Below are 23,211 nucleotides of genomic sequence, written 5' to 3'. Positions count from 1 at the left end.
TTAAGTAACACACAAAGTGCAAACAAGTATATGGCATATATTAGGTACTTACTCTGAGTTCTCCCCACCCCAACAGCTCAAAGTACCTTCCCATCATTTGTGTTAGTATCTAATACTTCTCTAAAAATTGCCAGGGGCCTGGGGCGCCTGGGTGGCTCAGTCGGTTAAGTGTCAGCCTTCGGCTCAGGTCATGATCCCAGGGTACTGGGATTGAGCCCCACATCGGGCTCTCTGCTTAGCAGGGAGCCTGCTTCTCCCTCTCCCTGCCACTCTGCCTACTTGTGATCCCTCTCTCTCTCTGTCAAATAAATAAAATCTTTAAAAAAAAAAAATTGCCAGGGGTGTAAAAAATAACTAATTTTAATTAATCCTATTTTGTGAATAAGCACATATAAGAATTCTAGATCAGGGTTTTTCTTTTTCTTTTATTTTTTAGGTGGGGTAAGAGGGGCAGAGGGATAGGGAGACAGAGAATCCTAAGCAGGCTCCACGTTCAGTGAGGCGCCCAATGTGGGGCTCAATCTCCTGACCCTGAGATCATGACCTAAGTTGAAATCAAGAGTTGGATGGCTTAACCGACTGAGCCACCCAGGCATCCCTAGATCAGGGTTTTTCAACCTCAATACTACTGGCATTTGGGTTGGATAATTCTTTATTGTAGAGGAACAATTATGTGTGTTACAGAATGTTTAGCAATATGCCTGGCCTCTACCCACTAGATGCCAGCAGCAACCCCCCAGCTGTGATAACATGTGGGACAACACTGTCCCTTGCTGAGAACTACTGTACTAGATTAATTTTCACATGGCTTTCTTCTGAAAGCTCTCTGTTAAAAATGACAATGGTTGGAAACACAGTATCTGGCTTGCCCTCTTCTGCAGAATACCTTCCCAGGAAGAATAAAATACAGGTATTTCCCACTTTTTGTAAGTTTGTGTTATGAAACTTTGATTTTTCACAAGACCCACATTAGTAGCTGTTTTCTTTAACCGAAAGAAATCCGAGGAGGATTTTCTGCTTTTACTTTAAAGAAAGGCAAAAAGCGAAAATAGCTTTCAATATTTGTTTTACAGCAAGACCTTACAGAGGTACCACTAAGTTCCTTTCCCAGGAACTACACTCAGCATCTCAGCATGGAACTGCCATAGCTTTGAACTGTGTCTGGGAGCATCTGCGCTTTATCTTGACTTATTTTGTGTGCCTGTTAGCAAGATGTGTCCCTAAGGTGTCATAAAAGCTAAGGAGAGGTTATTTTTTGGATGTGGGAATGTTCAGAAATTATTCCATATAAATTAATGGTAATTTCTTCTTCATTCTATGCTATTTGGACTTACAAAAGATTTCAAGGGAACGCTCTTCTTTCAGGTAGCAGGGGAAATCTGTACCAAGAATCATGTGGTCAAGATAAATAAAACCTGGCAATTTCCTGCAAAAGGGACCAGGACTAAATATGGCATCAAAATTTAACAGGGATGCTACCCTGACCTACCGGAAATCCGGGTTTTAAATACTTTAAACATTAAGAATTAACAATTTTTATACTGTTTTAAGAAGTTTCTTACTATAAAGGATTATTTTTTTAACATGGGAACTCACTGACCTGAGTTTCTTGGAAAATTAGTTCCAGTTCTTCCTGTCATCTGTTTCTCTTTTGCTTATAAAATGGTTTCCTTTTGCTGAATTAGACATCCTAATTCCTTGCTGACAGATTATTCTAACTTCAAAAAAACAAACAACAAAACCACTCATATTAGAAAATAGAACTTTTGGGAGGTGGGGTAGCCCTTACCACTTGTCGGTACTTGTTTACGTTTTCTTGAAGCGTGTTAAGTAGAAAACTGAAGATCTTTTCCATGTTCTGGGTTAATGTTTGCTGGATATCCCTTCTTCTTTGAGGGGGTAGTGTCTGAAAGGTCACTACATCCTCTGCCAGTCGTAAAAGGATAAACATCACTAATTCTGTCTGTGTTTCCTGCATCAATAGAAATAAGCTAATTAAACTGAAACTTCTTTTTCACTATAGGTATGCCCAAAAGCTCTTTTCTGTTGACAAAACAAACTCCAGAACAGCCCCCCAAAATAAACGGAACTAATATAGTTATATTTCATACCCCTTGTTTGGAAAGGGTGTCTAGTTCTATTAGCATATCAGGCCAGTGCTGTGGCCACTCCCGCTTGATCATTTCTACTACAATTCGAGACAAAACATCCTTAATATGGTTCTCTTCTTCCAAAATATTCAGTGTTCCCTGAAAAAGAATAAGAGATAGTAAGAGGTTTGCAAGACTGAATTTAAGAAACCTAAAAAACCCAAAACCCTGTGCTGTGAAAGTGTACACAACTCCTCAGCAGGCTTGCTTTTAAACTAAACGGGGTAAACAAACCTGCTCTCCAGGTCTGAGTCACTTGTCCTGCATTCTCACTAACCATTTTCCTCACTTAAAGCTTAAGTAAGGGTGGCATCAGCTAATAAAGTGACTGTCACACAGAGCAAGGAAGACATCATTGTTTTCCTTTACAAACTGAAGAGACTCTCATACTATTTCATTTTGTAAGAGCGCCAAAGTAGAAGAGTACAGAAACAAGGAGGACAATAAGAAGCTGATAAAATAAGAGTTTGGAAAGCAAAACTAAATATTTTACCGATAGTTCTAGCATTATAAGACCAAAAAAACTATTCCTGGGACGTTGTTCTTCTGGAGTTTGATAGCGAGATTAATTAATTAGGATTTCTATCAAGTTTCCCAAGAACCAGCAAAATACAAATCCTAAATTGATAAATAGTTTTGAAGGGGATTTTTTTCTATTAAAGTCACTCAACTTTGGAGAGGAAAAGGTGGGAATTCAACTTTTCATGCCATTTGTAAAAAAAAGAAAAAAGGCTGTGGATTTTAGGCATGTTTAAAGTCATATCCTAATTCCTGATACTAATTCAAACTGCATATTTTGTATTGTTAAAATCATACAGTAATTCGGTTTGGAATAAAAGGAAACAAACAGCAAAGTGCAATCTAGTTTAGATCTAATAATCTTGTTCATCTGCTGAAAATGTTTCATCTTCTCTGCCCTGTTGAGCATGCTGTTTGACCTATGTAGACCTAGTTTTTACATAAATGCTAAAGAAGTTACCCTTAGTCTAAACTACCTCTGAAACACAAGTGTTCCAACCAATCATTCCTTACATTTGCAATCAGCTCCATGACACTGTTCTTCAGATAGACCTTCTCCAATCGAGACATGCTGTTCCACCGAAACCTGGCCACCAAAATGTGTAAGGTCAAGAGAACCACATTAGAAGTCTTCATAAGAGACTAGCTTTGATTCTGTGTTATACTATGCTAGTGATTTCACCAAGAAATTATACTTTTGATTTTGTACCCTTCAAAAAATGGACAAGAACACTCTATATTCAACTAAAATGCTGACAACAGAAAAATTCTTGGGAAAAAGTTCTATATAGGAAGTGGTGCACTATTTGAAATTCACACAGGATTTGTGCACAGATTAGCTTTTCCTCTTGATTTTACTGATAGGTCAAAAGCAAATATACACCTGGGACAACTGCAACAAATGTAGTTGCTTCTCAGAAAATACAATGGTGATACCACTAATTCCTCTTTTTCTGGTGCTGGCTTATGAATAACACAAAACACAAAAACTATGGCTAAGTCTTAAAAGCTGATTCTTCTGATAGATGCTAGGGGTAGGAGACTCAAGTTAGGAAGGGTTTTCAGTTTTTCTCATATAATCCTGCTTCAGATTCGCCATTCAGAGAAAGCACACGCTCAAACTTAAAAAAAAAATTAAAAGTACAATGCCTAACCAGAGATTTATTACCTATACACTGTATTATTCTAAAAAGACTGAGATCTGCTGGCATATAGTAGCAGCTCAATAAATACTGACTGAACCACTATCAGATAATATATGTAGAATGCTTTGACTGTACCATGTATTTTACATGGATGAAAAAACTGAAAAAGAGGAAGGTTAAGTCTTAAATAAGAGTACTCTTGAGGCTGTGATAATCTCTTGGGGATCACTCCTTTCTTCTTGGAGGTTGTTCTTTTCTACTCACCTAAAGATTATCTCTATGAGTTATATAAGAAATAAAGATTTGCTCTCTCACAGACTTCGGTGGTACTGTCCAAAAGCTCCTTACTTGACAACGTGTTCCAGGATTTGAAGGCCAAAATGTCTGACGATGGCAATTTGTGTTTTCTCAGCCAACCTCAAGCCACAGGGGACACAGATAGGGCACTTTTCTTTAAACTCTTCACAAAACTGAAACAAAAAAAGTTTGTATTTCCCTTAGGAGGCAAGAGAGAGTGGGGATTAAAAAATTTAAAAACTTCATCTTACGGAACTCCAACCTGAGCTATATTTTTAAACTGCAGAATCTAGACCAATAGTATATGAGTAAAGAACTGATAAACATTCCTTTCACTTTGATAGTTATAAATTTTCCATGCTATGGCCAAATAATGTTGAAAAAAGTCTGACCTAAAGGAGTAAAAAATCATTTGTTAGAGATATACCCCTGAAGTATATAGGGATGAAATGACAATTTCTAGGATTTGCTTTAAAAAAAGTTAGGTGGGGGGAAGGAATAAAGCAAATGTGGCAAAATCTTTATAACTCCTGAATTTAGGTGAGGGGTATATACAAGATCATTGTAGTATTATTCCCTTTACTTTTGTGTATATTTTTAATATTTTATAGCAAAAAACCAAACTAATAGAACCCAACTGTTTCTCATTCCAAATCCTGTGGCAGACATCTGTATGTTTTTAAAAGTAAAGTCTTCTCCAAATGATGTTCACTCTATAAAGTTACATCGTTTAAAAGATACACAGCACTTAACTGAATAAAAACTGTAAAAAATATATATGCACAGGTGTTTTTCCTAATGGTCATCTCTCACATCCTACACACATAGTTTGATGTGGGAATAAGTTCACATTTTATTAGCATCCCAATTTGGATTAGCATTCCCAAACTGCAACACAAGAGTCAGTCCCAGGAGCTGAGCATCCGGATTCAAGAAAACTACTTTCAGGAAACCAAAGTGCCCTTGTTAAAATGCAAAGCAAGTGGCAAAAGTTCATCTTTGCGCAAAATAGCCTGAGAATAGAACACAGTAAAAGAACATGGGGGGAGGGTGTGGGAGAATTAGCCCAGAAATAACCCAAGACACAGAAGAGGATTAGTGAGAGGTGTAAGAATGTAAACAAAGTGGCATTAGGGGGGCTGGAGCTCGACTAGGACGGGTCAGGAGGGTGCAAGGAAACGTTTAATGCAGGGGAGACTGTCAAGAATGTAGCTGGTGTTGGGGACGTGATGGGCACGTGCGCCACGGGAAGCCTAGGGGATGTGGGGCTTGGGGTAATAAAATAGAAGCATCCGGCTGTGGTGCGGGCAAGACTGAACAGAAGTGGGGAGAGGAGAGGGCAGTGGGAAGTGGTAATGAGATGAGAAACAGCAAGGAACCGGAGGGTCCCGAGAGAAGGGGAGGCGCGGTTAGCAGAGAAAGCCCGGAGTGAGAAGAGGCGCGGAGGGCGGGGAGGGGAAAGGCTAAGGCCCCCCGGGGTTGCGGTAGGAGGTCCAAGGGCTGCGTGGGCGGGAAACCAGCAGGGCTTTGGGCTGCGGGGGGACCGCTGGGGTTGGGGGAGGGTCTTGGGGCAGGCCCGGGGCGCCAGACCCCGTCTACCTTGAGGGCTTCCAGCCGGTAGCGCTGGGTGGAGCTGGGGTCCATCATGACCGTCACCGCTTTCACCAGCTGCTCACACAACGCGTTCACTTGATCCATCGCCATGGCCAGTGCCACGCGCCACGAGCGCGGACCACGGCCGTCTCGTGAGCACGAGGTACCGACCGCTCCCCTCGCGGGACCACACGCTGGTACCGGGCCGCGGCTGGCTGGGGGGTGGGGAGCCGGAGGAGGAGCGTGAGCTGCAGAAGCTCCAACCTGGAAGAATCGGGGGTTGCGCACGCGCCCGACTCGCCACTGCGCACGCGCCCGCGGAAGTGGCGGCGCCGGGGGTGACGGTTTCTTCTCAGTGGGCGGAGCGGAGGACGGAAGGGCAGCAGTGCGCAGGCGCATCAACGGCTTTTTTGCTGCGCGCGCTGTCTAATCTACATTCTGAGGGCTGGCCGCTGAGCGCGCAAAGTCTCACTAGACCGGTGGGGTAGTGCGGACGGCTCCCCAGTCAAGGGTCGTCCGTGACCTCTGGTCCGTTTCTCTGGCAGCACGGGGAATAAAGCTCTCGAAACCGACTGGTCCTGTCCCGGAAAGGGGGCAGATATTCAGGACCCCTTCATCTTCCAGTGGACAGCGAGCCCGGCATCTTTGGCGTCCGTGGTTGGCAGTTTTTCCAGGTGCTTGCTACATTGGTAAGAGGATTTAGAACCGTTCGGTATCGCTGTTTTCAGACTTTTAATATTTTGGCTATTGGTTTTATGCTATAGCAGTGGCTGGTGGTGACGTTGGACCCAAATTCGGTGAAACAAACGCATGCTCACTGAGACGTAAGGCCCCGGTATGGTCCCCTAAGAGGAATTTTCTTGTGGGAAAACGGCATTTTCGCTAGATGAATAACTACAATTATTGAAGGCTTGTGCAGTTTGGATCATTTGAAGTGCTACAGATAAGACTTCAAAACAGTCTAATCCTTATTCGGGAAGGGGGGTTTTTGGCAGCGAGTGTATTTCATTATTCCATCTTTAAAAAGCTCTTGCTTTCTCCAGCATAATACATAAATTGAACACTTCAGCAGCTTCATTATCTGTTGAAGTTTGCATATTGGGTTTTGTGTTTGTTTACTCAGTAAAATGTTTGCTGGACTTAAATCACTGCTTCCTATTCAAACTACATTTCTGCTATTTGCATCTAGCATGGTACTTCCGTGGTGGGGGTGGGGGTGGATGTGGGTGTATGTGTATGTGTGTGAGAAAATGTGTTTACTATTTTTATTCTGGCATTATCTGTTCCAGTGCAACACAAAAACCACTTCCTTTCAAGCAAGGTGATTTCTGACATGTTATGGTTTTAACTTACAAATGTTTAAAGTTACACATTCTTCCAGTTTTCAGTGAGTGAAATTTATAAGGAATTAATGCCTTGATTACTCAGATTTTTTATTCATTGTTTTCTTTCCAGTAATCTTCTGTCATTCTTAGTTGCCTGCCACTTTTCTCAAGGTGAATGTTAATTGTTGACCTTTTTTAATACAGTCCAGTGCTTACTAAACTGTATAACCTATGTTTCTCATATTTAAATCATGAATTACTGGTGTTTCCATAAGTATCTTATTTACTTTAGGTCAGTTGTTTCCAATCTCTGCTACATACTAGAACTGCCTGGAGAGCTTTTAAAAATCACAATGCCCAGGTCACACCCTGTTTTGTGCTCTCTTGGTCTATTAGTAATAATGCTTTAAAATAATAAATAAAATAATATTTAAGTAGCATTGGTATTTTGCTTCTACCACCAGACATCCTAATTTAATTGGTATGGATGTGTTTTGTGCTATCTCAGCCTAGCGATCGTAATGCTAGGGTTAGAAATGTTTGGGGGCACTCACCTGGGCTCCAGTGAGCTTCCCACAGACATCTCTTTTCAAACCAGTGTTCTTATGGTTTTTAGTATGATTGCAGGACACCCTTTAGCAGTGACTCGCAGGAAACTTTGAAAGAAAAAAAAAAGTTTATTCCTTACAAGCCCTGGAGCTCACAAGACAAACCAGTTGGGCACACAGCACAGTTACAGGTAGAGAGGGAGCAAGCTAGAACAGGCCCGGGGTTCTGCTTTTACTGGGATTGAGGGTGGCGATCAAGAGTTTCATCAGTGAGTTTAAAAAAGAAGAGCAGGAGGGGCAGCCTGGGTGGCTCAGTCGGTTAAGTGTCTGCTTTGACTTAGGTCATGATCTCGGGATCCTGGGATTGAGCCCTGTAGGGGGCTCCCTGATCAGTTGGGAGTCTGCTTCTCCCTCTCTTCTCCCCGTCCGCCCTGCCCCCCATCCCCTCTCTCAATCAAATAAAATCGTTAAAAAAAAAAAAAAAGTGGGAATTTAAAGTACAGGAAGAGAGAAAATGGAAAACAAAAAACCAAGCACCCAAAAAATGGCCAGTTATTGAAATCAACCAAGAACTCTAAAACAAAGGAGTCTTAGCTGGGGGAGGTGGTCTGGCACTTTATCTAGTCATTTGGCTGGCTATGTGTTTATTCAAGATAGTCATCTTGGAGCAGATGCCTCAGCAATCCAAGCTTAAATCAGGCATCTCCCTTATGAAAAAGGGGTGGGGGAGAACAACTGTCAGGGTTTACATAATAATCTACCCTGTGATGCCAGAGTCAATGATGAGGACATTAACTACCTGGATAGCTGGTGTGTTAAAAGTTATGTTTATATAAATAATTATACAGGCCATAGTTTGAAATCCAGTCTCCAGCTCTTGTCCCAAACTTGAAAGGGTCCAGCATGAAAATAGGTCAGTGATCCTGACTATTTAGCTAGCCCTGGAAATCTGTTCAAGGATTTGGGTAATATTGTGAAATATTTTAACATCTTCAGCCATATGGTATAAGTAGGTTTGAGCCTGTCCTGAGTTGCTAGATTGTTTCATATTCAGTGGAACCAGTTTCTTAGTCCTGAGAATAATTAAAAGGTTGTGTCTCATTTCAGAAGGTGGTCATGCAGGTGGGTTCCCCAAGTTAAGCCTGTTTAAAAAAAAAAAAACAAAAAAAAAAGCACTGAATAAATGTAAAGATCTTACTGGCTTTATTCAAAGATTATGAATTGGGCAGCATCCCATCTAACAAAAAGAAACTCCTAAGAGCTGTACAAAATGAAAGACTTTTAGAGGCAGAAGGGGGCATGACAAGAAAGTTACTGTCAAAGAGTGGATTGTTTCAAGCAAGGCCACCTTTCTTTGGGGGAAGGCAGGGCACTAATGCTGACCAGGAAATTCCAGACTGACAGGTTAAGATTACAGACTGGGAGGGGCTAAAACTGAGATTAGGTATTCAGTCTTGGTTTGGTGACATGGGCTTAGTATAAGTGACTCCATTTTGGGCCTGCTGTCTCTTTTTTTAACAGGCCTACATGGTGGAAGTATTTGCTTCAGGCATTTAATAAGAGGTATGTCTATGGAAACAAAAACAAAAACAAAGGTTAATGTTTGGAGGAGATTATAATCCCAGTTTCTGAGTTCTGAAGGCAGCCAGCCAGTTGAGAAGATTTCTAGATGTCAGGCTCAAAGCATCTTCAGATGGAGTGAGGGCAGACAGTGGCAATCTTAGATTTTCCTGGTTTGCAGTTTGAATGTCTCTGGCGATCTTTTCTGAGTGGCCCACACAGTAACAGGCACAAAAATTGTCTATACACGAACTATTGTGGTGATTTCTCTTAAGTTTATATCAAGTCCCACTTCGGCTTGCATGGCTTTGGGAAAGGGCAATTTTAGTTCTCAGTGTTTCCAAGTCAGAAGGGTGGGATAACACTTGGAAATGTTAGTGTGGAGAGTTGTAGCCAAATATTGGAGGAAACTAGAAGAATTCAGGATCTAGTTCAGTTTAGAGGTGGAAAACAAAACCTCAAAGACAAATAATAGCGACAGAATCTGATATCCACAAAGGTATATTACTAAAACATTCTTTGTCTCACAATCACCCCCATTTCTATCAGAGATAGTCGAAGTAAGGCTAATTTGTAAAATAAGTTTAATCTCATTAAATTTGGCTGATTATTTACATAATTGCAGTAAGAATTTACGTCATTGCAGCAAGAATTGACCATATAGACTTTTAAGTCTGCTTTGCTGGAACTTTTCATAAGGAATCTCAGATTGAATTTATAAAAGCCTCTCAAGGCCAGGAAGCCAATCCAGAAACCTGCCAGTAGGTCTTGCCTGCAATACCATAAATTTAGGTGAATTCCTCTCTTCTTGAGGTTCCTAAAACACCCTGAGGTTCCTGGGCTTGCCAGGAAGTGACATTCCTTAGGAAGGCTATTGGGAACTCTGTAAGCAAGGTAGCAGGCTGATTTTTCAAGGGGCTTTATTGGCTCCATAAAGTCAACCTTAGTTTCTTAATTATTATATCTATGTATGTCTTTCTCAAATATGACATTCCACTGAAAGTCTGGGTAATATAACCAATGTTTCCCTTTGTGTCCGGTTACAAGATGAACAGATTATGCAGATAATTATATTCCCACGAAAATAAGAATATTCACTGACATTTTTTAGTTCTGGAGGGATCAGGTAGGGAGAAAAAGTAATTGTTTCATCTGTGTTCTCTAAAGGATACTTTACCAAATTGCTGTAAGTCAGAGGTAGCTTAAGAAAAGAGGTTTTTTAAAATGAAAAAAACAACATTAAAGAACCAACAATGTTTCATACAAAAAGTCATAAAAATTATAATCATCCTCATCAGTTCATTCAGTCCCATGGAATTCTTGTTGATTTTTTGTTAACAGTTTTATGAAACCATCAGTTTCTCTATTAGTGTCCTGTCAGTTCTTACCCAGTTCAGTGGTATGATCTAAAAGTTATCAGAACCTGTATTCTAGAGTACTTATCAGTGTCCTTTACATGAATTTCTGAAGATGAAACACATTTGCAAACAACTCTAAATGACAAAAGACTTAAAAATGTCCATAGTTAAAGATCCTGAGAGTTCATTATAATGCATTTGGCAAGGAAATTTGGTATTTTTGTGACATAACATTTTTAAAGAGGGGGAGGGGCAGAGAGAGAGAGAGAATCCCAAGCAGACTCCACGCCCAGAGCCCAACATGGGGCCAGTCTCACAACCCTGAGATCATGACCCGAGCTGAAACCAAGAGTCACTTAACCGACTGAGCCCTGGCACCCCAAGTGACACATAACATTTTAAAATGATAACTTTTCAAAATGATAATTGGAATTAAGATTGATAATATATCAGAATTTTAGGAATTTTATATAGTTTCTTGAACACTTATATTTCCATACAAGGATATGCATAAAGAAGGTTTAGCATTATTTCATATTTGACACTGCTTCCCACATAATTTAACATACCATACAGGTTAACCCCACTATCTGAAAGTAGAGCGTTCCTTTTTTTTTAAGATTTTATTTATTTATTTATTTGAGGGAGAGAGACAGAGATAGCAAGAGAGAGCACAAGTAGGGAGGAGAGGGATAAGCAGGCTCCCCGCTGAGCAGGGAGCCCCATTCAGGGCTCTATCCCAGGACCCTGGGATCATGACCTGAGGCAGATGCTTAACCGACTGAGCCACCCAGGCACCCCATAGACCAAAGTGGTGTAAAGCAAAAAAGCAGTTACCATTTGTTTATATGGAAAAGTTTTTGAGCATTCTCAGACCTAAAAAATAACCTGTCTTAAACTTTTCTGATACCTTAGGACACATTTTGCCATCGGATCCACAAAATAAATGAAGAGAAAGCTCATATGCTCACATAGTCCACAAAGCTATGGCTGTTTGGTATTGAGATGCTGAGTGTAGTTTCTGGCGAAGGTTGTCAAAAATAACAAAAAGGTTGAAACCCCTTGATTAAATAGGATCACAGGTCATTGTGAAACAATACTTAGTTGTCCATTTAATCGAAATGACAAAGACTTTGCAAGCAAATACGGCAAGTTACCAAGTTGTAAAAAAAACTTCAGCTCTTAATAAAGAAGACTTTTCTATAATGAATGACTTGATAAAGATAACATGAAGCCCAGGAAATTATTTTGACGAAACAGAATCTTTTGTTTTCTAGGCAGATTACTTAAAAAGGTAAAGAAAAATTTATCAGGAGCAGACCAGCAGTTCAAGAAAACACTCTTTGTAGCAAATGAAGGAAAATTAAATTTTTGTTTACACAAATACATTATTGATATTAAAGCTTATTTTTTAAATAAGATTTTTATTTATTTGTCAGAGAGAGAGAGCACACAAGCAGGGGGAGCGGCAGGCAGAGGGAGAGAGAGAAGCAGGCTCCTCACTGAGCAAGGAGCCGGATGTGGGACTCGATCCCAGGACCCTGGAATCATGACCCGAGCCGAAGGGAGACGTTTAACCGACTGAGCCACCCAGGCATCCCGATATTAAAGCTTATTTTTAAAAACCCTTATAATAATTCACTTTTAAAATTTATTTTATTATTTAAAAAAAAATTTTTTTTAAATTTTATTTGGCAGAGAGAGAGAACACAAGCAGGGGGAGTGGGAGAGGGAGAAGCAGGCTTCTCGCCGAGCAGGGAGCCCGATATCAAGTATATAAGGTCTGTTCTTCCAATCTACCATCCATACCTTTATCTATGTTTTTATATGAATAGTATGTAGTATTTTTTTTGTCTTAAAAAGTTTACATAAATGGATAGAAAATCACCATTAGAAACTGTAAAGTGTTACAGGCAAGACCCACTGATAGGTGCTTAATGGTTGAAAGTTTGAGGAAAACCAGGATATTTGCATAATCTCAAAGTATCTCCCCTGAGATAACAATTACAAAAGTAAAAATAACTTTACAGTGAGAAACCTGGCAAACACTATCACAACCAAATGATCATGGTTAACACCACGAGTAATAACACATTTTGATGTCATGTACCTCTTCAATATGATATACTGAGAAGAGTACATCACTTCCATAATATTCTTGCCAAAAATGTATAGCCTTAATCTAATCAAGAGGGAACATTGGACAAGCCTAAATTGAGAGAGATTCTCAAAGTAATGGACTAGTTCTCTTCAAAAGTGTCAAGGTCATGAAAAATAGGGAAGACTGAGGAACTGTCACAGATTATAGAAGACTAAGGCGACATGATGACTAAGCTTTACTACCTTCCTAAAATTGTACCAATTTATTTATTTATTCTCCTAACAGCAGTATATGAAAATGCCTATTTCATTCTTGTTAGTATCCATGCTCATGATAATTCAACAATGGAAGAACAGAAATAACAGTTTTCCTTGGCACTTTGGATTAGGTGTCTTTTCTGACCATAAAATATTGTCTTACAGAAAAATGGCTACTGGACAGGACCGGGTAGTTGCCCTAGTGGACATGGACTGTTTTTTTGTTCAAGTGGAACAGCGGCAAAATCCTCATTTGAAGAATAAACCTTGTGCGGTTGTACAGTACAAATCATGGAAGGGTGGTGGGTATGTATCATAGTTATTGTAACTGTCAGCTATTTTATTCTATAAGAATACATGGCAGTATGTTAGGTCCTGTTTTTGAGATTTCTGAACTGCGCTGTTTGAGATGGAATAGTGGCATCTGTGACCAAAAAGTTTCTACTATTATGTTTATAGCCCGTTCAGTTAAATTTTAGTTATTTTTGTTTGTGATCGTGTAATATTTTTCTGTTTCTCTTTTTTTTTTCCTAACCTTAGAATAGTTGCAGTGAGTTATGAAGCTCGTGCATTTGGGGTCGCTAGAAGCATGTGGGCAGATGATGCTAAGAAGTTATGTCCAGATCTTCTACTGGTACAAGTTCGTGAGTCCCGTGGGAAGGCTAACCTCACCAAGTAAGAAGAAAAGATTGTTTAGGGGAATGGAAGAATTGGAAACAATATTCTGTGAGCCTAGGAACTGATGTTTCAAATTTGTTTTGTATAATTAACACCTGACAAAGTTCCTTTGCACAGCCAGCTTTACTCTCTGACATGAAAATAGATTTGGTACTATGTTTCAGGAACAGTGCAGAGTCATTACAGCCTGTAACAATTGCTGCCCTTAACACCCTTTCAGTTCCTTAATTGTTTAAGAATTGGTGTTAGAGTTAAAACTTAATACCAATTTCCATGTTCTTAGGCCAAAAGTCTGAAATGTTTGAAGTAATTAAATTGACTGAAACTAAGCTCTTCCAGAGAAGGATGAGTCAAACTGACATTATAGTGCAGTATCTAGAATTACTTGCTAGAACTGAACAATCTCAAAGGAGATTACCTCTGTGTTTGAAGTGAGCTGTCGCTCCCCAGAATGTAGGACATTAGTCTATATGGGCATAGCTAAGTTAGAGGTTAAGTACAAGCTCCAGCCATTATAATAATCCTTATAAATAGTATATATTGAGCATTTGTCCTATGCCAGCCTGTACAAACTCTCAATAGGCAAGATCTCTTAAATCTCACATTATTGTAAGATAGGTTCCAGTATTACCCACCCCCACCTCCACAAAGAAACAAGTTTAGAGAGGTTAAATAATATAAGTTCACACAGCTAGGAGATAGAAAACTGAGGATTCAGGGTTTTTTTTAGATTTCAGTAGCCACATTCTCACAGTATATTCTACCATGTAGTGTGGTGTGTAGGGATCATGATTTGACTTAAGACTTGAGAATTCACCTATGAATTACAAGTCTAAAGGTAGTGTGCCATAAGCAACTTCACCTTGGAGTTATTGTCAGAAGAGAAGACAAGATTTGACTGAAGATTAGTATCTTAATCCTAAAGTAAAATTAACTCAGCTAATGGACATATGCTACACTGCATTGAATAGAATTTTATGCTGGTAAAGACAATGTAACTTCCCAGAAATATAGTTGACTTCCGAGTATGATTTTGAAAAGCTGCATGCTTTAAACTGGATCATTTATTTTCCTTTTAAAATCTTCATCAAATGGGACACCTGGGTGGCTCAGTTGGTTAAGCATCTGCCTTTGGCTCAGGTCATGATCCCAGGGTTCTGGGATCGAGTCCCACATTGAGCTCCTTGCTTGGCAGGGAGCCTGCTTCTCCCTTTGCATGCCGCTCTCCCTGCTTGTGTTCTGTCTCTCTCTCTGACAAATAAATAAAAATTAAAAAAAAAATCTTCATCAAATAATGAACAAAGCCGTTTACCAAATTTAGGAGTTAGTGTATAGACCAGAATTATTAAGACCTGGCAATTTAAAATTATTTTTTTAATAATTAACTTGTGATACCAAGTTATAAAATATGATTTGCAGAAATGTATACACATACATTTTATCAAATATTCTTAAGATACTTTGGAGTAATTTGCCCAGGAGGCTGTGAAGGAACACCAACTACTGCAATAAGGTGTTCTTTCCTCACTCTGTGTGTGTGTGTGTGTGTGTGTGTATCCTGTTCTCATGCTCTTGCACACGCTTGTACTCTTATTTCCTTTGAGGTCTGACTATCCTCTTTCCAGCACAAATAATGATTAAAAGGAAAAAAGCCAAATATTTCTCTAATTCTTTTGAGGATGTTTTAGAACAATAATTATACTAGTTTTTATAGATGTCTTTGTGAAATGGTGCAAATATTCCCATTTTTATGATAGATTTATCAGGAACAAAGAACTTACTTTAAATTCCATAGCAGGTTCAAAGCAAAGAAAATATGCACATATTGCCATAGGAAACTAGCTATCTACAGCCAGAAAAGCTGCTTGTTATGGTTTAAATAGAAGGTTTATGGTGAAATTGGTATCCCCTGGGGAAGGCTGTCACCACATTCTAGGCATTTATCTTCAATTTGATTATTTGAATGTTGGGGCGCCTGGGTGGCTCAGTTGGTTGAGTGACTGCCTTCGGCTCAGGTCATGATCCCGGAGTTCTGGGATCGAGTCCCACATCGGGCTCCCGGCTCGGCGGGGAGCCTGCTTCTCCCTCTGACCCTATCCCCTCCCATGCTGTTTCTCTCTCTCACTCTCTCTCTCTCTCAAATAAATAAATAAATAATTTAAAAAAAAAAAAATGATTATTTGAATGTTGGTATACCCAGAAGTGAAGTGATTGGACTTGGTTGGTTGGATGTGTGTGTGTGCGTGTGTGTATATATGTAGCAAGAACCAGCTCACATATTGATCCAACTCACTGTTGACTGAAGTATAAAATCCATATGTCACTTTGTTAATTTATAGTGAGAAATACTGTCTTGAGAAAGGGACCAGATACTTGGGTTCATGAATCAGGGCAGTGTTTCCTGTAAATTATGTCTTATTTGAAGACAAAAGTAGAAGTAGAAAATACATAGTGGATATATGAAAATAACAAAAAGAATAGGTGATCTTAGTAAAAGTAGTTGAACAAGTTTGAAGCATTTCTTTCCTCTTTGGAGAGATCCACAAAAACATGTTTATGGTCTGGATGCTTTCCACCTTCATAGTGCTAGAGTCACTAAACATGTTTGCCTCCATGGTTCTTCTTTTTCTTTGCTTCTGTTACTGACCATCTGCCTGTTCATTGACCCCTTCATTTGGGTTACCTCATTTCTGCCAAGCCATTCCTCCCTTTAAGGAGACCTTACACTGTTTATTTATATGATTCCATTATGAGATGAAGGGGATGGGGGCTGACAGTCTCAATGTTGCCTTCATTTATTGCTTACACATATGATAATTCTTATACTTTTTAGGTACCGGGAAGCCAGTGTGGAAGTGATGGGGATAATGTCTCGTTTTGCTGGGATTGAACGTGGCAGCATTGATGAGGCTTATATAGACCTGACCAGTGCTGTACGAGAGAGACTACAAAAGCTACAAGGTCAGCCTATCTCAGCTGAGCTGTTGCCAACCACCTACATTGAAGGGTTGCCCCAAGGCCCTACAACAGCAGAAGGGACTGATCAGAAAGGTACTTCCATAGCGTCATATGCTTCTGCTTCCTGCCTTTGGAATCTGCTTTGCTTGGTCACGCTGATCCTTGGATTGATTGAAAGGAAACTTAAACTACAACCTGAATGAATCACAAGGACTCGTGTGGAAGGATATACAAATTCTCTTATGTTTCCAGGCATATGGATGTTGAGAAGCTGTGAAATCTGTATGAAATCAAGTTTCTATTTAGATATAAACTAGAGCAGGTTTTTTTTTTTCTTTTTTTAAGATTTTATTTATTTATTTGACAGAGACACAGCGAGAGAGGGAACACAAGCAGGAGGAATGGGAGAGGGAGAAGCAGGCTTCCCGCTGAGCAGGGAGCCCGATGCGGGACTCGATCCCAGGACCCTGGGATCATGACCTGAGCCGAAGGCAGACGCTTAACGACTGAGCCACCCAGGCGCCCTAAACTAGAGCAGGTTTGAGTTATCAGTAGACTGAGCATTTCTGTCATTTGTAGGTTAATTTATAATGCAGTAACTTGGTTTCTTTATCATTTAAGTTTTTTTTTTTTTAAGATTTTATTTATTTATTTGACAGAAAGAGAGAGCGCACAAGCGGGGGGAGCAGGAGAGGGAGAAGCAGGCCTCCCGCTGAGCAGGGAGCCTGATGCGGGGCTCGATCCCAGGACCCCGGGATCATGACCTGAGCCGAAGGCAGACGCCTAACCACTGAGCCACCCAGGCGCCCCCATCATTTAAGTTTTTTTAAGGGGGACCTCAAGTATAGGGAGTTGAGTCACTCAGAATTTTTTTTTTTTTAATTTTTTTTTTTTAAAGATTTTATTTATTTATTTGAGAGAGAGAGTGAGAGAAAGAGCACAAGAGGGGGGAGCGGGAGAGGGAGAAGCAGACTCCGTGCTGAGCAGGGAGCCTGACGCGGGACTCGATCCCGGGACTCCAGGACCATGACCTGAGCCGAAGGCAGTCGCTTAACCAACTGAGCCACCCGGGCGCCCCACTCAGAATTTCTGATCAATTTATAGTTAAATATTGGGGTGCCCGGGTGGCTCAGTCAGTTAAGTGTCTGCCTTCAGCTCAGGTTATAATCCCGGAGTCCTGGGATCAAGCCCCATGCAGGGCTCCCTGCTCAGTGGGAAGCTTGCCTTTTCCTCTCCCTCTGCCCATTCTTTCCTCCCACCCCCGCTTGTGTGTTCTCTCTCTCTCTCTCAAATAAAAAATGTTTTTTAAAAATGTACAGTAGGGGCGCCTGGCTGGCTCAGTCGTTAAGCGTCTGCCTTCGGCTCAGGTCATGATCCCAGGGTCCTGGGATCGAGCCCCTCATCGGGCTCCCTGCTCTGCGGGAAGCCTGCTTCCCCCTCTCCCACTCCCCCTACTTGTGTTTCCTCTTTCACTGTGTCTCTGTCAAATAAATAAATAAAATCTTTAAAAAAATAAAAATGTATAGTAAAATATCAGTGGACTGTGCAATGCCTCTCTCATTTTATTTATTTTCCTTTCCCCTTCATAGTGATTTCCCCCCACTCCCTCCCTACCCAACCCAGCTTCTGGCACCCACTGATGTGTTTGGTGTATCTTTTTAAATGTGTATGTCTTTACAAATTGTACAGTGTTGCTTTGTGTATGTGCTTTTAAAATTTGTGCTTTTTAATTAAAAGACAGTACTGTGTTATAGATCTTATTCTTGTTTTTTATTTTTTTAATTTTAATTCCAGTATAGTCAACATACAGTGTAGATCTCATTCTTTTTCTTAATTTTCCTTCAGTGATGATTTTATAGATCTTCCCATGTAGTTCTATTTATGTGTAATTGATTGCTTTTAATTGTAATCCATGGTATGGACCTATCATGTTTACAGACCAGTCTACTAGTGATGCACTCATTTGTTACTTCTTTTTTTTTTTACTGTTTATATGATAAATATCCTCATTCATCCTCTTTTGGACCGATACAGGGGTTTCTCTGAGAAATGTTTTTAGGAGTGGACTGTTAGGTCATAAGGCATACACATACTTAGTTTCACTAAATACTGCCAAATCATTTCCCAGAATGGCTGTAACAGTTACCCTACTCCTGAAGTACACAAGAATTCCTGTTGCCCTCATATCCTCACCAGCAATTGCTATTTTCTAATGTTTAAAAATATTTTCAGTGTGATGGCTATAAAGTGGTATTTCATGTTTGGTTTTTTTATCCATTGATTTATTTAATGAACTCACAACTTATCTTATTCATTGGGTTACAATCCATTATTACTATTATTAATTTCAATGCTCAATTTGGCCTGAATTTTGCAATGCCTTCCCTTCAAGTTGATTCCTGTATTTTTTTTTTTTTTTAACATAAAATGTATTATTTGTTTCAGGGGTACAGGTCTGTGATTTGGTATTTCTTGTTTTTGGTTTGTTTAAATTTATATTTCTCTATTTACCAATTGAAGTTGAGCATTTCTTCATACACTTGTTAGCTAATTGAGTTTCTACTTTTGTCAATTGCTTATTTATAATCTTTACCCAATTTATCATTGGATTTCCTGCCTTTTTTGTTTTGCAGGAGTTCCTTTTGTATTGCAGTTATTAGTCCCTTTTCTATTTTTGACATTGCAAATATCTTCTCCCAAATCTGTCATCCACAAACTTTGTTTATGCTATACTTTGTTGAACAAAATTCTTTTAGTCCATCAATTTTTCACCTTATGGTTTATGCATTTTGAATCTTGTTTTAGACATCCATTTCTACTAGAAGTTCATTAAGACCTTTTTCTACACTTTCTTTTATTTGCCTTACAATTTATTTTTAGGTTTTTTTGACTATGTGGAGTTCACCTTTTTATTTGAGTTTATAAATAAAAATCTTATTCTTACTATTTTTATTTTTTAATGTTCTTACAATTATAGAGCCTGTCTTCCAAACAATTACTTATTAAATAATTCATTCTTTCCCGACTTCACATATAAAATATAACTGGGTCAATTTCTTTTTTCTTTTTTTTTTTAAGATTTTATTTATTTATTTGACAGAGACAAAGCAAGAGAAGGAACACAAGTAGGGGGAGTGGGAGAGGGAGAAGCAGGCTTCCCACCGAGCAGGGAGCCCAATGCGGGGCTCGATCCCAGGACCCCAGGATCATACCTGAGCCGAAGGCAGACTCTTAATGACTGAGCCACCCAGGCGCCCCTGGGTCAATTTCTGTAGTATCCCATTTGTCTGTCTGCTCCTGCTCCAGAAACACACTTTTTTTTATTACTGTTTGTAGTATATTTGGTAAGGACTCCCCTCTGCTTTTGTTGTTCAAAATTGTCTTAGCTATATATGTGCCTTTGTTGCTTAGTGTGCATATTAGAATACATTAGTTGAACTCCTCAAAAAATTGTGATGAGATTACATTGAATTTATATATTACAGAGGATAGTTATCTTTTTTTTAAATAAGTAGGCTCTATGCCGTATGGAGCCCGGCACGAGGTTTAAACTCACGATCCTGATATCAAGACCTGAGTTGAGATCAAGAGTCAGACTCTCAACCAACTAAGCCACCCAGGCAACCCCAGAGAGGATAGTTATCTCAATGTTAATTTATGCCATCCATAAACATATCACCAATTTTTAGGTCTTCATTTGTGTCCCTTTTAATGTTTTTTTTTTTTTAAGCTAAAAAGTTTTAGCTGTTGTAGTATTTTTACTTTTTCTGAGATCTGTAATCCAGTATATTTGCCTTTCTCTTTCTCATCTACACCTTTATTTGATATAATACACATAAAGTGTACAAATCGCAATTGTAGTCCATAAGTAATTTTCACAAAGTAAACCCCCCTTTTTAAGAACCACCCAAATCAAAAAACAAAACCAGAACCTTAGAAGGAACACCTGCCTACATTTCCAGTCACTATCCATTCCTCTTCCCATTCTACAGTAACCACTGTCCTGATTTCTATTTAGCTTATTTTTGAACTTTATAAAATTGAAATCATTCAGTGTATATTTAAGTCTGGCTTCATTTGGTCAACACTGTCTTTGTGAGATTCATCCATTCTGTTGTATATAGTTGAGTTTGTTTATTCTCATTACTGTGTAGTATTGCATTACATGAATATACCACAAATTATCATTCCTACTGCTGTTGGATATTTGGGTTGTTTCCAATTTGGGGCTACTAAGAATAGTGCTGCTATGAACATTCTTATAAATATCTTTGGTGAACAAATGTATGCATTTCTCTTGGGTATATGATTAGAAGTGTTCAGTTGTAAGATTTCCTAAAACCAGTTTTAGTTTGCTTATAGTCAGCTTTAGTAGGTACTGCCAGTTTTCCAAAATGGTTGTACCAATTTATAATCCCACTAGTAGCATATATAAAAGTTCCAGTTGTTTCACATCCTTTTCAGCACTTGCTTTTTTCCTCTTTTGCATTTTAGCCATTTTGATGGGTGTGTAGTGATGTCACTGGTTTTAGTTTGTTTGTCGCTGGTCTTAATGAAGTTGAGCACCTTTTGTAAGTTTATTCATTTTGATATCTTCTTTCATTAAGTACCTATTTAAATCTTTTGCCCATTTTTTGTTGTTGGATTATCTTGTCTCATTCATCTGTAGGACTTCTTTGTATAGTCTGGAAATGAATCCTTTATTAATATACGTATTGCAAATATCTTCTGGTCATTGCCTTGTTTCTCATTCTCTTACTGGTGGCTTCTGATGAACAGAGGTTCTTAATTTTAATTTGGTCCATGTATCTTTTTTTTTTCTTTATGGATAGCATTTTTTATGTGCTATTTAAGAAGTACTTACCTACCTCAAGGTTACGAAGCAATTCTGCTGTCTTTTTTTAGAAGCTTTATTGTTTTGCTTTTCACATTTAGATTTACGATCCATTGTGTATGTGTCTATAGGGTGTGAAATGGGGATCAAAATTCCTTATGTGAGTGTCCAATTATTATATATTTATTAAAGCTTTACTTTTTTTTTTTTTTACAAAGGTCTAATGCATTCATGTGTTGTGTTAGTTCCTAGATGCTTTAATTTTTTTATTGCTATTTTTTAACTTTTTTCTATTTTATTTTATGCTTGGTTATTGATGTGTAGGGGAATGATAAGTGATTTTTTTTTTTTTATAAGTTCATCTTTACTTTACCTACCTGATAAAAACTTGTGATATATAGGCATACCTCAGAGATATTTCAGGTTTGGTTACCAACAATCCACAATAAAGGAAATATCTCAGTAAAGTTAATCAGGTTAATTTTTTGGTTTCCTAGTGCATATAGAAGTTATGTTTATACTACACTGTAGTCTTATTAAGTGTACAATAGTGTTATTTATTTATTTGTTTGTTTATAAGTAGGCTTCACGCCCAATGTGGAGCCCAACACAGGGCTTGAGCTTATGACCCTGAGATCAAGAGTTGGACGCTTAACCGACTGAGCCATCCAGGCACCATAGTGTTACGTCTTTAAAAGTACATACCTTAATTTTAAAAAAACTTTGTGCTAAAAAATGCTAACCACCTGAGCTTTCAGCAAGTTGTAATCACTGATCACAGATCACCATAACAAATATAACAATAATGAAAAGGCTTGAGATATTGTGAGGATTACCAAAATGTAACATAGAGATACAAAGTGAGCAAATGCTATTGGGAAAATGGTGCCAATAGATTTACTTCATGCAGGGTTGACACAAATCTTCAGTTTATAAAAGCACATTGAAGCAAGGCACAATAAAACAAGGTATCCTGTAATCTGCATGAAAATGCTTTTAGTAAGTGTACTTGATGGTTAAAAATATTTTCTTAAAATTAGGGCAACAAAAATTTTGCTTTTGTGGTATTACTAGTTTATAATAGTTCTAGATACCAGATCTAAGAGAATCTGGGTCTTAAATTTTTTTTTAAAGATTTTTTTACTGATTCATTTGAGACACAGAGATAGAGCATAAGCAGGGGGAGAGGCAGAGGGAGAGGGAGAAGCGGGCTCCCCACTGAGCCAGAAGCCCAATGTGGGGCTCAATCCCAGGACCCTGGGATCATGACCTGAGCCAAAGACAGACACCTAGCCATCTGAGCCACCCAGGCACCCCGGGCCTTAAATTTTTTTAATCAAATATTATGAAACTGGAATTCAGCTGGATCTCTCAGAGCAAAGAACTTGGCAGTTAGAGGCTTTTTAACAGGGTATCTACAGTTTTTCCTAGACATTTTCTAGTACTTTTCATAAAGGCTGTCTTCAAAACAGTGTATCTCCTCTTCATTTGTAACATGTACTTTTAGAGCTATTATTTTGTAACATTGTTCTTATTCAGAAGTGCTTTTTCAGTAAAAAAGTTTTGCATGCTGGCTATTAACCAAAAGGAAACTATCTGGATACCAACCTGTAGCAAGTTAACTTCGTATGGGGGGGAACCTTAAGGCAATCTGTTATTACTTGTAGAAACAATGAAGATTTGTCTAGAAAAAGCTCAGAGAGAGTTTAGCTTACTTCTAGTTAAAGTGGTAAATTTCCCATGGGTTCCATGTTTTAAAATAAGATGTAAGATGTAAAGTATCCTTTTGCCATTGAACAGTTGTATGATATGCCTTTAATGTGTTGAAGGGTAGTAGTAGAACTGCCCAGGGAAGCTTCTGAGAAAGACAATTGAGGAATTATTTTAT

The 23,211-nt window shown here is 38.9% G+C and overlaps 2 protein-coding genes across 5 annotated transcripts in view; one reads left to right on the top strand and one right to left on the bottom strand.

Annotated features, from left to right (window-relative positions):
• The window catches only part of XPO5 (exportin 5), a 52,390-nt gene extending 46,435 nt beyond the window's left edge, over positions 1-5,955 (bottom strand). Inside the window, exons 1-5 of the mRNA XM_044917730.1 lie at positions 5,711-5,955; positions 4,163-4,284; positions 3,183-3,255; positions 2,112-2,249; positions 1,790-1,972 (exon numbers count right to left, since the gene is read on the bottom strand). Of these exons, the coding sequence (XP_044773665.1) occupies positions 1,790-1,972; positions 2,112-2,249; positions 3,183-3,255; positions 4,163-4,284; positions 5,711-5,815 (621 nt within the window). The 5' untranslated portion in view covers positions 5,816-5,955. The remainder of the gene's footprint in view (positions 1-1,789; positions 1,973-2,111; positions 2,250-3,182; positions 3,256-4,162; positions 4,285-5,710) is intronic.
• A 188-nt stretch (positions 5,956-6,143) lies between these two features.
• POLH (DNA polymerase eta) overlaps positions 6,144-23,211 on the top strand; it is a 35,202-nt gene continuing 18,134 nt past the window's right edge. Inside the window, exons 1-4 of one of the 4 annotated variants that reach the window (XM_021692001.1) lie at positions 6,144-6,393; positions 13,019-13,159; positions 13,394-13,528; positions 16,365-16,582. In XM_021692001.1, the coding sequence (XP_021547676.1) occupies positions 13,023-13,159; positions 13,394-13,528; positions 16,365-16,582 (490 nt within the window). In that variant the 5' untranslated portion in view covers positions 6,144-6,393; positions 13,019-13,022. Of the gene's footprint in view, positions 6,394-13,018; positions 13,160-13,393; positions 13,529-16,364; positions 16,583-21,010; positions 21,061-23,211 lie in introns of those variants that run through there. The other 3 variants (XM_021692003.2, XM_021692002.2, XM_021692004.1) reach the window with 3 other exon arrangements.

The sequence above is a fragment of the Neomonachus schauinslandi genome, chromosome 8 (genome assembly GCF_002201575.2).
Source record: "Neomonachus schauinslandi chromosome 8, ASM220157v2, whole genome shotgun sequence".
Taxonomy (NCBI): Eukaryota; Metazoa; Chordata; class Mammalia; order Carnivora; family Phocidae; genus Neomonachus; species Neomonachus schauinslandi.
The sequence above is the reverse complement of the archived record's forward strand: the minus strand, read 5'-3'. Positions and strand labels throughout refer to the sequence as shown.